We start from the raw sequence: 14,994 nt of genomic DNA, 5'->3' as shown, positions 1-14,994 counted from the left end.
AGTAGCTAGCATTTGTTCCTATATTTTTGATTATTCCGGTATTTCTGATGTTTTTGCTTGGCATTCTGACTATTCTTCTGTATTTGTGATTCGGCAACTTTGACAACTCCTGGTATAGATTTGGCTAGTAGACTTTGACCTATTGTGTGTGAGTGTGTTTAGTTTTACTTTTTTTAGTTTGTGTAATTCGATACAGTATCCCGACAACCGTCCGTTTTATAGTTTATTTTGTTGACAGTGACTTCAATCACTTATCTAGGAAGGGATTGTCACTGTGGTAGTCAATCCGCTAATTAGGGCAGATAGGTAAGTAGGCAGGGATAGAGGGATAGATCAGTACTGCACTCCTTCCTTGCCCATACGTGACAATAGACATGCACATATATATATATATAGATTATAAGAAATGAGCTGGATGTAGTGTATGTGTGTGTCATGTCATTACAGACTTTAATAGAAAAAAACTCCAAATCATTTTTTTTTCTTACTTAAAGCATGTATAAAATGAGCATTCCTTGCACTTAAACAGCTTCTTTCCCCCATGTTTGTCTCGATAGTGACGGCGAATGCTCTGAATGTAGCCAGAAGAAAAGTCACAAAATTCACAGTTGAGGACAGCTTCTTCTTTTATCTCAGGGGCTGTGCTGGCCACAGGAAGAGGAGCAGGGCTATTGTTGCTGTTATTTTTGGCTTGAGCAGCTGATTGGTAATGATTGAGCTGCTGCAGAACATCTGGTGGCTCAGAATATGATGATTCTAGGAATGACAAAAAGAAGAACCTCAAAGATTTACTTACAAAGCTACATGCAAAGACGCATTTAAAGTTATCAAAAAAACTGAAGTCAAGGCAGCGTAAGTTAAAGTCATGAAATACAAGGTGCAGAAAAACTAGACTTGCTATGCATCTCATGTTTCTCCAGGAAGTTTGCATGAAATGATGGGCGATAAGCAATCTCGTTCCCTCTGATAAGACTTCTGGGCATGCACGAGTCGATTGTTCAGACCTCTATATGTATAAATGAACAATTTTCTCAATGATGAATTATATTTTTATTGGTTTACAGGTTTTCATATTGCAATGAAGGCAAGTAATTGTTCTGCTGTGAATGATAATTGCTTTGTATAAATGGAACTTTAGTTCAGATTTTATAGGCTATAGTAAATTACTCAAAGCTGATTGTGCACATTATATCTAGTTTTGTGAGCAGTTCGCACAGCAAACCAAATTAATGGACACTAAAAAAAAAAAAAAGACACCATAATATGGTAATATAATATGGTAATACAGGTCATGTATTAAGGATTACCCTCATTTTACAACGGTTATTTATTAAGTGCTTATACATCAATAAATGCCAATAGCGTTCTCTATAGAAAGTTCATATTTGTGGATAGTTGTGGATTGGATATCAGAACCAGCGCTGTAAAAAACATAAATTAACTTTAATAATATTTAATCAGAGAGGACGTAAAACATAACTTCTTACTTTTTATGGTACTTCAATCTGGCTACTTGTTCCCATAGCATGCATTTTCTATGTGATATACTGGAATCTTTAATACTGTACTTTTCCGTCAGCTTGCCCTGGGATTTTCTATTACACACAGGAAGCCCAAGAAGCCTAGGGGCAGACCTGTGGGGAAACAGCGCCTGTTCCTCAAGGTCAGATTATCCTTTATGCTTTTGGTGTAGTAAAGTGGTCTCCATCCCATGCTTATACACAACTTAGTTACAGCCCTTTTACACTAAGGGTTCAATGCAGAAGATCATTTTAGAAATGCCTACTTTAAATTATGTTTCAAAATATAACTACTGATAAAGCAATAGTTTCCAGTTTTTGACAATCCTTGCGTTGCAGCAAACAGGTAACAATATTCATGGACAGAACTGCCTTTATTGCCGTTATTTGCAATCTTTAGTGGTAATCATTGAGATCTAATGTGCATCAGCTGCTTATCTAGATGAATGAAACAAAAAAGCTTTCCCAGGGACAGTCCAAAGTGTTCTATGATTTATTTTTATAAAAGAAAGCCACTCAGATAAGAAAGTTTTTCTATGTGCCCTTAGAACTGTGTTTACAGCTTAAAGGAAACCTTTCAACAGATTGTACCCCATATAACTAGTAGCAACACATTATAAAGAGTAATATGGTAAGTCCCTGTATCTGTAGAGAAGAGTTGGCCAAGCCTGCCAATTTCAGTGCGATCAGCCGATCATCTTACTTGGGGCCCCACAACTCCCCCCCCCCCCCCCAATGGCAGATGTTATGGTTAGAATGGTCGAGCACATTAAATTTGAACATTTCAAATCCCTTTGTTCTTGGGAAGCCAAAGATTTTGTATGTGTATGAAAGGATGAAGAGAATTCTTTAGTTTAACAGCTATTTAAATGGGTACTTCGGCCCTATACCCTTTGGATAGGGGATAAGATGTATGATCGCGGGGGTCCCACCGCTGGGATCATTCCGCACCCACCTTTGTGAGCTCTCCGCAGCGCTGGAGGCTCCGAGTGTGAAGCGTGACAACCATGGGGCCGGAGTATCGTGACGTCACAACTCCACCCGGGGTAACATCTTGCCCCGCCTCCTCAATGCAAGTCTATGGGAAGGAGCGTGACAGCGTATTTTCAACATACAGGCCGGCATTTATCATTGTAGGTGTAAGTGGAGCATTTTTCTACACCTTTTTTTGTGTGTGCTGGTAATGTGTAGGAGCATCAAGCACAGAGCATTTTGATAAATTTTGTGCAGGTCACATTTTCAAAAATTTCTCTCTTCACATACACCAAAAAGCTAAGCTAAGTCTGGGCTGGTGTAGTTTTACAGACTTTTCAGTGGCTTTGCGCCTTTTTTGTGCCTTTTCACAAAAAAAGGCGCAGTTCATACAACCCTTCTATATCAAGTGTGGATTGCAACTCAAAATCATCAGAAATGTGTAAACCAAAAGGCGCAAACAAGGCGCAAATAAACCCTGCTTCCGCCTTTTTTTGCGTATTTTCTAGACACAAAAAACATTCTAAAGACAATGATAAATGTCGGCCACAATGTTTTTTTTTCTGGGCAATTGTAACTTGAAACCATACTCAACATGCAATGCCAGAAACAGTCTGGATCGGTGGCTTTTGTGAATGGCTGGAAGATCCAATCATTAAGGGAAGGCATTTCATTGGTAACCCCATGTATTTCTGAAAAGCATGCACTGATTTGCTGTCTAGTAGCACCTTCCTACCTGTGCCAGGATTAGCTGCTCTTATGGACACCAGGTGAGGGTGTACTGCATGTATTGTACAGGACCCTTACTTCTGTCCACTATGTATAAAGTGATTTATAGCTTCTAGCAGCTATTTTGGACTTTTATATGTAAGGACTTGCTTTATCTGTATTGGCTATCTTGCCATTTATCTTTAATCTCCATTCTTATTTTTGGATGACATTTTGAAGACTTTGACCTAGATTATCAGTTTTCCATAGAGTTATAGGGGGGGAATTAATCATTTATGCTCTACTCTCCATACAGGCTTAGAACACATATGTGGCGGTTATTTTGACGTGCGTAGGACAAATTCATCAAATGTCGCATGACACTTGAAAAATTTGTTGCAAGGCCAAATCCCCTCATAATGGTGCAAGTTTAGATGCTTTTTTAGGGAGTTAGTCTGAGTTCGTGTGTAAAAGAAGTAATGTCTGACAAATTTCTTCTGCATTCTTAAAGGGGTATTCCATGATTTTTTTTTATTTGACTATGCTACAGGGGCGATAAAGTTAGTGTAGTTCATAATATAGTGTCTGTACCTGTGTGTGACGGTGGTCCCACAATTCTTCTGTAATTATCGCCCCAATATTTATTTTTGACAGCATACAAAATTACTCATGTCTCGGGATTTACCAGGTTGCAGTGCATCAAGACCTGACATTTGAGGGAGCCTGCCCTGCTTCAATTTTGAAAAACCTTTAGGCTTTCTGGTTAGAAAACACTGTGTTTCAATGGGTGTGGTGGCTGATGTGTGGGAGGAAGGAAAGTGACCTCAAACTTTCAAGCATGGAACTGTGGGATGTGCAGTTTAGAGAGCAAAATCCAACAGGAAATGCCTAGTTCTGGCAGGATAGTACTAAAATCCCCTTATGGTGTATAACCCCTTTAATTCTGCTAGCCTCTGAAATAAAAATCTCCCAGTAAGCTTTGTCTGTACATCTTTTGTAAAAATACTAAATTTTTACAGTGGCTCATGCATTATATTAAATATGGTGCATCTTTAGACACTTTTTCTAACTTTATGCAACTTCTTGGTTGGCTTACTTTAAACTAATTTGTTGCACCAACATTTTGCATAATTGGCGCATTATAAAAGGTAACTATCCTTTTAAAAACTTCTGGACATGTGGTGCTGAACTCCCTACCGATTACTACAATGAATGGGCAGAAGCTCCTAGCCGACCGAGCAGTGTACAAATTTAAAGAATCTGTTAATCTAATAAATAAATCTGTATATGGGGCGTGGCTTGGCGCGCTATGTGACCGGGCGCACAGACACAGGGCTCCGCCGATATCCTGCAATAATCCTGAACTTTTGGCACTAACTCCTACGGGTAAGTTACCTGCTGCTGCTTGAAGGGTACCGGGCACTACTGGGCTCCACATGACCAGCCACAAGTGTAACAAAAATGTCCCGGGACCGCAGGACCGACGCATCTTCCCTAGCTCTTATAACAGAGCATCTGCAGCTCTTCGCGCGCGCGACATACAGGCCTGAGAGGGAGTCGGGAAGCCTATGGCCGGTGCTGAGGATGACTGGCAAGCTACAAGTGCTGATTCTCAACGGCTCCGCTGTCCGCAGTGAGTAGGGGGTCTGGCCCGGCTGCTGCTGCACTGACTTCCTCTATTAACCCTACCAGTACTGGAGTGCAGCCTGCTCTCACAGGGGACTCCTATACCATGTTCCCTCTGCTCCTTCCTGCGGCTGCTTCTCCTCTGCTTGACCCCTCCACTCCTGCAGCATCCTCTTCTCTGCATGTTAACCCCTCATCTGCTGCAGTGGACTTTACTCCTATGACTGCTCTAACCCCCACCTCCTCTATACCTAGCCCCACTCTGAAAGATGTGTTCCTAGCCATATCTAAGGGGAACGTAGATGTCAAATTGATGCTTGGTAGTTTGTGTGAGGACATTGGGGGAGATTTATCAAAACCTGTGCAGAGGAAAAGTAGCCCAGTTGCCCATAGGAACCAATCAGCGTGCTTCTTTCATTTTTAGCATGGCCTCTGTAAAATGAAAGAAGCAATCTGATTGGTTGCTATGGGCAACTTTTCCTTTGCACAGGTTTTGATAAATCTCCCCCATTAACCTTATCTGTCATGACATGCAAAAGGTGTCCGAACGTGTCAGTGCGGTTGAGGAAAGAGTGGGCGATATGGAAGATCAGGTGCCCTCACTTAAGAGGGATATGCACCGCGTGATTAACCATTTAACTGCTCTGGTGGCCAAGACAGATGACATGAAAAACCGTCTCCGACGGAATAATGTCCACCAGGTAGCCGTTCCGGAAAAAGAAGAGGGTCGCAATCCGGGAGAGTTCTTTGAAAGCTGGCTCCTTAACACTTTTGGAAGGGAGACTTTGACCCCCCTGTTTGCTGTGGAACGTGCTCATAGAGTGCCTACTTGCCCCTTGCCACCTGGGGCTCCACCAAGGGCTGTCCTCATCCGGATTCTTCATTATATGGATCGCAACATTATCCTCCGTAAGGCCAGGGATATGGACTCTCTTGCAATTGATGGACATCGTGTCTCCAATTTTCCGGACTTTTCTGCTGAAGTTCAGAAGAGACGCGCTAAATTCACTGACATTAAGCATCGTCTGTGTGCACGCAACGTGATGTACTACATGCTTTACCCTGCATGCCTCTGTGAGGTTGCTCTTGGAACTACTCATATGTTTGATACCCCCATGGCGGCCGCAGAGTGGCTGGATGGCCACGAGGCTCAGCTCAGACGTGCTGATCCTTGATGCTTCCTCTTTTCTGTTCTCTGGACTCTATAGTTGGGGGCATGTGTTCGAATTTTTGGAAGATGTCCTATGGACGCGATTCCGGAGTGGGTCTGGAGACCCGTACCTCTGCAGTCCTATGTTCTCTCCTGTTGTTACAGTTTTTATAGTCTTTTATTGACTGTACCCTATCTTTATGTCTAAGTACCTACTGTTGTTGACAAATGTTCCCTTTTTTATATTTTTCTGAATGTGAGTGCTCTGACCTCTGTATTCCATATGCTTGGTTCTATCTTCTTCTTAATTACTGCCTCGGGTATTTTTATTCTCCCGACTGTCATTTATGTTTCCTTGGTGTTCTTATGGCTAATCAATTAATTGTAGTACTAAGCAACTAGGGTACTAAGCGACTAGCTGTTTTTCAAGCTCTCAAACCATATCAACCTGCCAAACTATGTCTCTCTGAGACTCACCTCACTGCTGATACTACACATTTATTGAATAAGCCGTGGTTTAGCCACGCTTTTCATGCCTACTCCTCACATGCTAGGGGTGTTAGTGTACTTATTCCTAACAGTATTCTCTTTACCTGTGTGTCTAAACTGGTTGACCCTGATGGCAGGTTTGTGTGCCTCTATGGCACGTTTAACCGTGTGTTATGTGTTCTAGTTGCCTTATATATTCCTCCCCCATACTCAAGCGACGCCTTACGCAGAGTAGTATCCTTTCTCTCCTCTCTGACTGATGCACCGCTCCTGGTGGTGGGGGATCTCAATAATGTGCTTGACCCGTCCATAGATAGATTCGCCATTGGGGAGCGGGCCGGGACCACCGGGGTTACGGGCTTAGCCAGATTTTTGGTGGAGATGGTGTGGACTGACTTGTGGAGATGGAGATTTCCTACTGACCCACAGTTTTCTTGTTATTCTATTTCGCATGGAATGCTCTCACGCATTGATTTTGCGCTGGGTAATGATCTGCTTCCCCCCTTAGTTGGGTCGGTGGACTACCTTCCTCATACCCTATCTGACTACTCTCCAATCCTTCTACGTTTTATTAATGATTCTCATCCCAGAATGCGAGGCTCCCTGTGGGACTTGAACCCTTTTTGGCATCAGGGTCCCTCTGTAGGACATACTATTCCATCTGATGTTGTTGCCTACCTCGAGATTAATGTGGGGAGCGGCGCTTCCATGGGCACGGTCTGGGACTCTCTCCAAGCTTATGTCCGGGGTGTCTTTATCAGGGATATCTCGACCTGTAAATCGAAGAATAGGGCTATCCAAACTTCTCTACAGCAGCAGGTCCTCCTAGAGGAGCGTCGATTCCTCGAGGATCCTTCTGACCACAATAGGGAAAACTGGCAGTCTACTCAATCTTTGTTGGATGCACATCTGCTCCAGATGGCGGACAATAAGGGCTTCTTCCAACAACAACGTTATTTCGAGAGTGGTGAAAGTATGAGTCATATGTTGGCTCGCACCATCAAAGCTCAGTCAGGGTCAGCATGCATTCCTTGTTTCTTTGACGATGCCGGGATACTACTTAAGGATGACCTGGCTATTTTAGCTACTCTAGTCTCCTTCTATGAAGAGACTTATTCCTCTAAATTGACGTACTGTGACGCTGATATTGACCGGTTTGTAGCCGGTATTGCACTCTCCCAGCCCTGTCGCAGATGCAAAGGGAAATGTTGGATGAGCCTCTTACGCTTGAGGAACTGGAGGTGGCATTGGGAGCATTCTGCGGGTTCCTATAGGCCAATTTATTTATTGTGCTCAGATGTCAAACTGCTGGCGAAGGTTTTAGCGAATAGATTGTTAAAGGTAATTACTACTTTAATACATGTGGATCAGACGGGATTTATGCCAGAAAAATCCACTGCTGATAATATTCGGAGACTTTATTTAAATCTGCAACTCCAACCTGACAATGCCACTCATAGGGTAGTACTTTCCCTCCACCGATCAGATGGTGAGGAGGCAGGTAAGTAGTATAAAGCAGCTGATAAGTACTGGATGGATTAAGATTTTTAACTTTCTGGTATAAATTGATTTGAAAACAGTTCTCCTTTAAACATGCATGGGATAGGCATAAGGCTATCCTTCTAATAAAATGGGGTCAGGGACAATTGATAGTATTCAGAATATTGGTCAGACTAGATGGGTTCTTATCTGTCAACACATTCTATGTCTGTTAAATCCCTTACATGCCATGGTCACTGTTGACCCCAGAATGTATGGGATTAAACTACTGAAAACAGACTCAACTCCTTTCCCTGCAGTAGCAGCAGGACCCTGGATGAGTACTACAGCCACGGGTCCTGCTGACAATGTTTGCAGCATCCCCTAACTGATCACTTGGACACTGTTGACTGTACCCACGCAATCAACTTGGACAACTTGGAGTCACTAAGGGATGGCAGAAAAGAGAAAGGGTGTGTGGTGGAGGGAAGAAGGATATGAGATTACACACTGACTGACAGGCTACCAGCAGGCACAAGTAGCAAAAAAGAGGGGCAGGTGAGAGGGCACCGAAGTATTGGGCAAAGTGTTTGTCAAGAATACTTTGCCCAAGCTTAAAGGAGTAGTGCAGTGAAAAATAACTTATCCCCTATCCAAAGGATAGGTATTAAATTTTAGATCGCGGGGGGTCCGAGAGCTGGGACCCTCCGCGATCTCCTGAACGGGGCCCCGGCAGCCTGCCGAAAGCTGCCGTTCTGACCCCCACCCACGAAACCGCAGCCGACACACCCCCTCCATGTATCTCTATGGGATACATGGAGGGGGCGAATCTGGCGCTCCATGCGGGGTCAGCACACCCCCTTCCAGCAGACTGCCAGGGCCCCGTTCAGGAGATCACGGGGGGGACCCAGCACTCGGACCCCCTGCAATTTATAACTTATCCCCTATCCTTTGGATAGGGGATAAGTTGTTTTTCACTACAGAACTCCTTTAATTTTTATGATTTTACCTAAAGGAGGCATAGCATGGAGTTTTTAAAGGGATAGTTGCCTGCATCTGTACCTGTCATGGTGGATTCAAGAATTTACTGCATAAACTGTGTGTGGCATCTATTTTTCTCTTCGATATCCAATAGCATGGAGGCACAGCTGCACGTAACCTTACCCCAACCTGTGCTTAGGGTGATCTGTGTTGTCCTTTCCCAGAACTCTGAGCACAGGTCAGGGTAAACTGTAAAGAGGCTAGAACCATAACTCAGCAACTATAAACAGCTATAAAAAAATTTAAACAATGCATTTACTTTGTAACTTGAAGAATACACAAAACAGTGTTAACTATTTAGATATAAGTAATAGGGGTTCTTACCAAGTAGTCTATGTTCCTTTCCAAACCTTGAGCTCTGCTTAGCACGTGGACTGTTCTGAGGCAGGCTGCGCAGTTTTGGCAATGTAATAGCTTTCCCGTGTTCTTTTAATGAGTGATCCTTTAACTGGCTGATTGTCATTGTTGTTATGGAGCAAAATGAGCATTTGTAGCCATGTTCACCTAAAATAAAAAAGCAAAGAATATTAAAGTAGTATTCCAGGATTTTTTTAATTTATTTAATTGTGCAACAGGGGCTGTAAAGTTAGTGTAGTTCATAATATAGTGTCTGTACCTTTGTGTCATGGTGGTCTCGCAATTCTTATGTGATCTTTGCCCCAATGTTTATCTTTTACAGCAAACAAAATTAGGGTTGTCTCAGTTATTCCCAGGTTGCAGTGTGGCTTGAGACATTACATCGCTAGTCAGGTGATGACAGAGAGCCAGGCTGCTTCAATGGGTGGAGTGACTGCTGGAAGGGGGAAAGATCATTCTCCACAGGGCTGCAGGAAATTGTCCCAGGAGTGCTACAATGGGTGGGGTGACTGATGGGTGGAAGGGAGAAAAGTGACCTCACACTTACAAACAAGGGATCCTGGAACTTGTAGTTGGAGGGAGGGGACTCCAACAGGAAATAGACATTTCACAGAAACATAGCAGCAGTGTTATGGTGTACTCACAACACAGCCATTTGGCCCCAAGACAAACACAGATCCTTCCTAAACATGTCTATTACTGTCTGGCAGTTAAGTACTAAAATCACCTTATTGTGGATAACCCCTTTAAGTAGGATTAACCCCTTTACTCCTTAGCCTGTTTTGACCTTAATGACAAAGGCACATTTTCAAAATCTGACGTGCCCACTTTTTTGTTAATAACTTTGGAAAGCTTCTACTGATTAAAGTGATTTTGAGATAGTTTTTTCGTGACATATTGTACTTTACATTAGTGGTAAATTTTGATTAATATATTTAGCGGTTTTTGTAAAAAAATAAAAAATTTTAGAAAAAATAAAAAATTTGCATTTTTCTAGATTTTGCATTTTTTGCTTGTATGATAAATAGTCATACCGCACCAAATTAATGATTAATTCATATTAATTTGAGTGTTAGAAGGTTTATAATTTTAGCAGCAATTTTCCAGATTTTCAAGAAAATTTCTAAATCTGATTTTTCAGGGACCAGTTCAGTTCTGAAGTGGAATTGAGGGGCCTGTATGTTAGATACCCCCATAAATCACCCCATTTTATAAACTGCACCCCTTAAAGTAGTCAGAATGACATTAAAGAAGTTTATTAACCCTTTAGGCGTTTCACAGAAATGAAAGCAAAGTGGAGGCGGAATTTTAAAATTTCATTTTTTTTACAATTTTTCATTTTAATCCATTTTTTTTCTGTAACACAGTAGGTGTTGATGAAAAGATAAAAATAAAGATTTATTCCCCATTCCCCGAATTCTGATGTACTTAGAAATATTCCATATGTGGCCTTTGTGCCCAACGTGTCTCTCACACAGGCCTCAGACATGAAGGCGTGCTGTATGGATTTTGGGGCCTCCTTTTAGTTTAGGATATTTTTTTACATCATATAGAGTTGCAGAGGCCTTGGGGTGCAAAAATATTTTTGGGAGACAAGTTGACGCTTTCAACTTTTTGGGAGGCAAGTTGGCGCTCCGATCCTGAGTGGCGCGGGTGGCCTTCCTCCAATGGGGCATCCCTCACCACCGATTGCTTCACTGTGTATAGCGACGGAGGAGAGGGGGAAGGAGGAGACCCCTGTAATATCCCTGATACTGGTCCATCTGTACTGACAGACCAATAGCAGTGATCGCTGGAAGGGGAGTGCTGTGACTGGTCCCTGGCCAGCATCAGGGAGGCTTGACTGTGCAGCATAGACAAGCCCAATAATAGCATAAGGGCAGCATAATATAGCTACAGACACATTGTTTCAAGAAGTATGTCACTAATGCTGAAAAGTACAATAGCTTCCAAGCACTTACAATGAGAAGCAGAGCTAAGAGGAGTTACAATTATTCATGAGGTGCCGTCGCCCCCATCCACAAGCTAATGACTGCCAGATTTCTCCCTATCGCTGTACATAGAAGGAAACTTGTCAATCATCAATGGAATTGGGAGTGCAGGGGCAACTAATAAATAATGATGACTTCTCTGTCAACACCTGCTGCGTGCTGCATGCTCATGAATGTAAGTGCTTGGAACCTATTGTACATTTTGGCATAAGTGGCAGACTGCTGACAACATCTATGGTAAACAACTCTTTATGAACTGTATAATTAAAAGTTAGGATAATAAAATTTTTATTTTTTACCATGATGAAAAACAGGACAGGAAGAGATTTATGCTGTTGATGACATTGGCGTGACTGGATACATTCAGTACTCCACATCTGTTGGCATGTATATATATATATATATATATATATATATATATATATATATATATATTGTGTGTGTGTTTTATAGCAGACATACTGTATGAAGCTGTACAGTATGCGGAATACATGGTATCATTTAAGCCAAAAAATCCAAAAATATTTGTTTTACTACAATTTTTTTTTAAATCAACTGGTGCCAGAAAGTTATACAGATTTGCAAGTTACGTTTAAAAAACAATCTTAACCCTTCAAGTACTTATAAGCGGCTGTCCATGTCAGGAGCCTTTCAGAGCAGGAAAGGTTTGCTATGGGGATTTACTGCTGCTCTGGATAGTTCCTTCAAGAAAAAAACTTCCTCTGTAGCATGCAGCAGCTAATAAGTACTGAAAGGATTAAGATTTTTAAATAGAAGTAATTTACAAATCTGTTTAACTTTCTGGCACCAGTTGATAAAAAAAAAAAAAAGGAGTACCCCTTTAAACACAAAGGGGGGAGATTTATCAAAACCTGTCCAGAGAAAAAGTTGCTGAGCTGCCAATAGCAGAGGCCTTTTCAAAAATGAAAGAAGCTATCTGATTGGTTGCTATGTGCAACTCAGCAACTTTTCCTCTGGACAGGTTTTGATAAATCTTCCCCAAAGTAAACAATGTATATATTAAGAAGTGACAATCTTTAACATGTATATCGTATGATTCACAAGTGTTTTATAATGCATGTCTTAATAGATAAAAAAACAAGCATCATTACCTCTTAAAAGATGGCCTGAGATAAATGAAATAAATATCAGAATAAGGGCAATACATTTAAATACCTCCATGTGCTTTCATAATATGTGTTTTCAAACGGCTATTGGAGGAAGATTTAAAAGGACAATGTTTGCATCTAAATGGTTTGTGATGTCCATGGTGATCTTGAATATGACGATCAAGGCTAATAGAAATCAAGTAAAAAAAAAAACACTCTATAATATATACTGCAAATACATAAATTTTTTTCTGATATCTAAATTAATTTAAATGATAAAAAATGATACATTGACACCCATAACAAACAAGTAAAACCCCACTGATATATCACCACTTTTTAAACCACTGAAAAAGATCAATAGTTTGAAGAATCATTACAAGTATTGGAGGAATATTTCTTATGATGCCATTTTCACAAGCAAGTTCCATCAGCAATAAAACTGCTAAAATGGTAATAATGATTTTTATGTAGGATCAAATTTTCAAAACAACAATATATTATACTTTAGCATACATCATTTTGTTCTTTTACACAGAACAAATATTTAAAAGATCTCTTAAAAAAAAAATTACAAACCATAAGACTATTTGAAAAGTGTAAATGGCCCTTCAGGTAAAAAAACAAACAAAAACAAAAAAAAACTTAGAACTCTACATCTCTAGTTTTTTTGGCAAGTGACCTAAGTGGTTAACACATCTGGGAACACACCCAAACAATCTTCATTATTAAAGGAGTAGTGTGCATTTTTTTTCTTATGCCATTGTGCCTGGGCTGCAAAATAAAAAAAAGTAAAAACTTTAACTCACCTTCTCATGCTCCCCCGTTGCGTTTCGGTCCTCCGGTCTGGTCTTCTTCCTGCTTCCGTGTGCACGGATCGTCACACTGTGATCAGTCTATCGCCGTCCGCAGTGATGTCCCGCCTTGACCAATGATACGCTGAGTGCAGTGTCATGTAACAGGCCTGGGCAGCAGGAAGAAGGTGGGACCCAGGCTTGTTACGTGACACTGCGCTCAACCTATCACCGGCCAAGACAGGATATCGCTGCGGCCGGTGATATGCTGATTGCAGTGTGATGATCTGTACACACTGTTCTGGGATATTTAAATATTTATTGAGCTATACGATCTTTATTTATATTGGGCCAGTTGGGATAGTGCATTAGACTTGGATATCACAGGCACCCTAGGAGAGGTCCAGAGGGATCCTCCCTGTTGTGGAATGGCGTTTGGGCCTTTTTAAATGTTTTTAACCCCTTAACCCCTTAAGGACCGGGGTTTTTTCCATTTTAGCATTTTCGTTTTTTGCTCCTTGCCTTTAAAAAATCATAACTGTTACGCCTAGCGCTCCGGGCCCCCGCTCCTCCCCGGAGCGCTCACGGCGTCTTTCTCCCTGCAGCTCCCCGGTCAGTCCCGCTGACCGGGAGCGCTGCTCTGTCATGGCCGTTGGGGATGCGATTCGCACAGCGGGACGCGCCCGCTCGCGAATCGCATCCCAGGTCACTTACCCGTTCCCGTCCCCTGCTGTCATGTGCTGGCGCGCGCGGCTCCGCTCTCTAGGGCGCGCGCGCGCCAGCTCCCTGAGACTTAAAGGGCCAGTGCACCAATGATTGGTGCCTGGCCCAATTAGCTTAATTGGCTCCCACCTGCTCCCTGGCTATATCTGGTCTCCTCCCTTGCACTCCCTTGCCGGATCTTGTTGCCCTTGTGCCTAGTGAAAGCGTTTTGTGTGTTTAAAGCCTGTGTACCAGAACTTCTGCTATCTCCCCTGACTACGAACCTTGCCGCCTGCCCCCGACCTTCTGCTACGTCCGACTTTGCTTCTGCCTACTCCCTTGTACCTCGTCTATCTTCAGCAGTCAGAGAGGTGAGCCGTTGCTAGTGGATACGACCTGGTCACTACCGCCGCAGCAAGACCATCCCGCTTTGCGGCGGGCTCTGGTGAAAACCTGTAGTGGCTTAGAACCGGTCCACTAGCGCGGTCCTCGCCATCCCTCTCTGGCACAGAGGATCCACTACCTGCCAGCCGGCATCTTGACAATAACTCTTTCAATTTTGCACCTAAAAATCCATATGAGGGCTTATTTTTTGCGCCACCAATTCTACTTTGTAATGACATCAGTCATTTTGCCCAAAAATCTACGGTGAAAAGGAAAAAAAATTATTGTGAGACAAAATTGAAAAAAAAAAAAGCTGTTTTGTAACTTTTGGGGGCTTCCGTTTCTACGTAGTACATTTTTCGGTAAAAATGACACCTGATATTTATTCTGTAGGTCCATACGATTAAAATGATACCCTACTTATATAGGTTTGATTTTGTCGTACTTCTGGAAAAAATCATAACTTCATGCAGGAAAATTAATACGTTTAAAATTGTCATATTCTGACCCCTATAACTTTTTTATTTTTCCGCGTATGGGGCGGTATGAGGGCTCATTTTTTTGTGCCGTGATCTGAAGTTTTTAACGGTACCATTTTTGCATTGATAGGACTTATTGATCGCTTTTTATTCATTTTTTCATGATATAAAAAGTGACCAAAAATGCACTATT

General features: G+C 42.0%; 1 protein-coding gene across 1 annotated transcript in view; it reads right to left on the bottom strand.

The window, feature by feature from the left end:
- The window catches only part of ZNF462 (zinc finger protein 462), a 126,265-nt gene that overhangs the window by 49,502 nt on the left and 61,769 nt on the right, over positions 1-14,994 (bottom strand). Inside the window, exons 6-8 of the mRNA XM_056520322.1 lie at positions 12,510-12,628; positions 9,310-9,489; positions 489-756 (exon numbers count right to left, since the gene is read on the bottom strand). Of these exons, the coding sequence (XP_056376297.1) occupies positions 489-756; positions 9,310-9,489; positions 12,510-12,628 (567 nt within the window). The remainder of the gene's footprint in view (positions 1-488; positions 757-9,309; positions 9,490-12,509; positions 12,629-14,994) is intronic.

Source organism: Hyla sarda, chromosome 1 (genome assembly GCF_029499605.1).
Source record: "Hyla sarda isolate aHylSar1 chromosome 1, aHylSar1.hap1, whole genome shotgun sequence".
NCBI classification, from domain to species: Eukaryota; Metazoa; Chordata; class Amphibia; order Anura; family Hylidae; genus Hyla; species Hyla sarda.
This window is presented reverse-complemented; position numbering and strand designations above follow the sequence as displayed.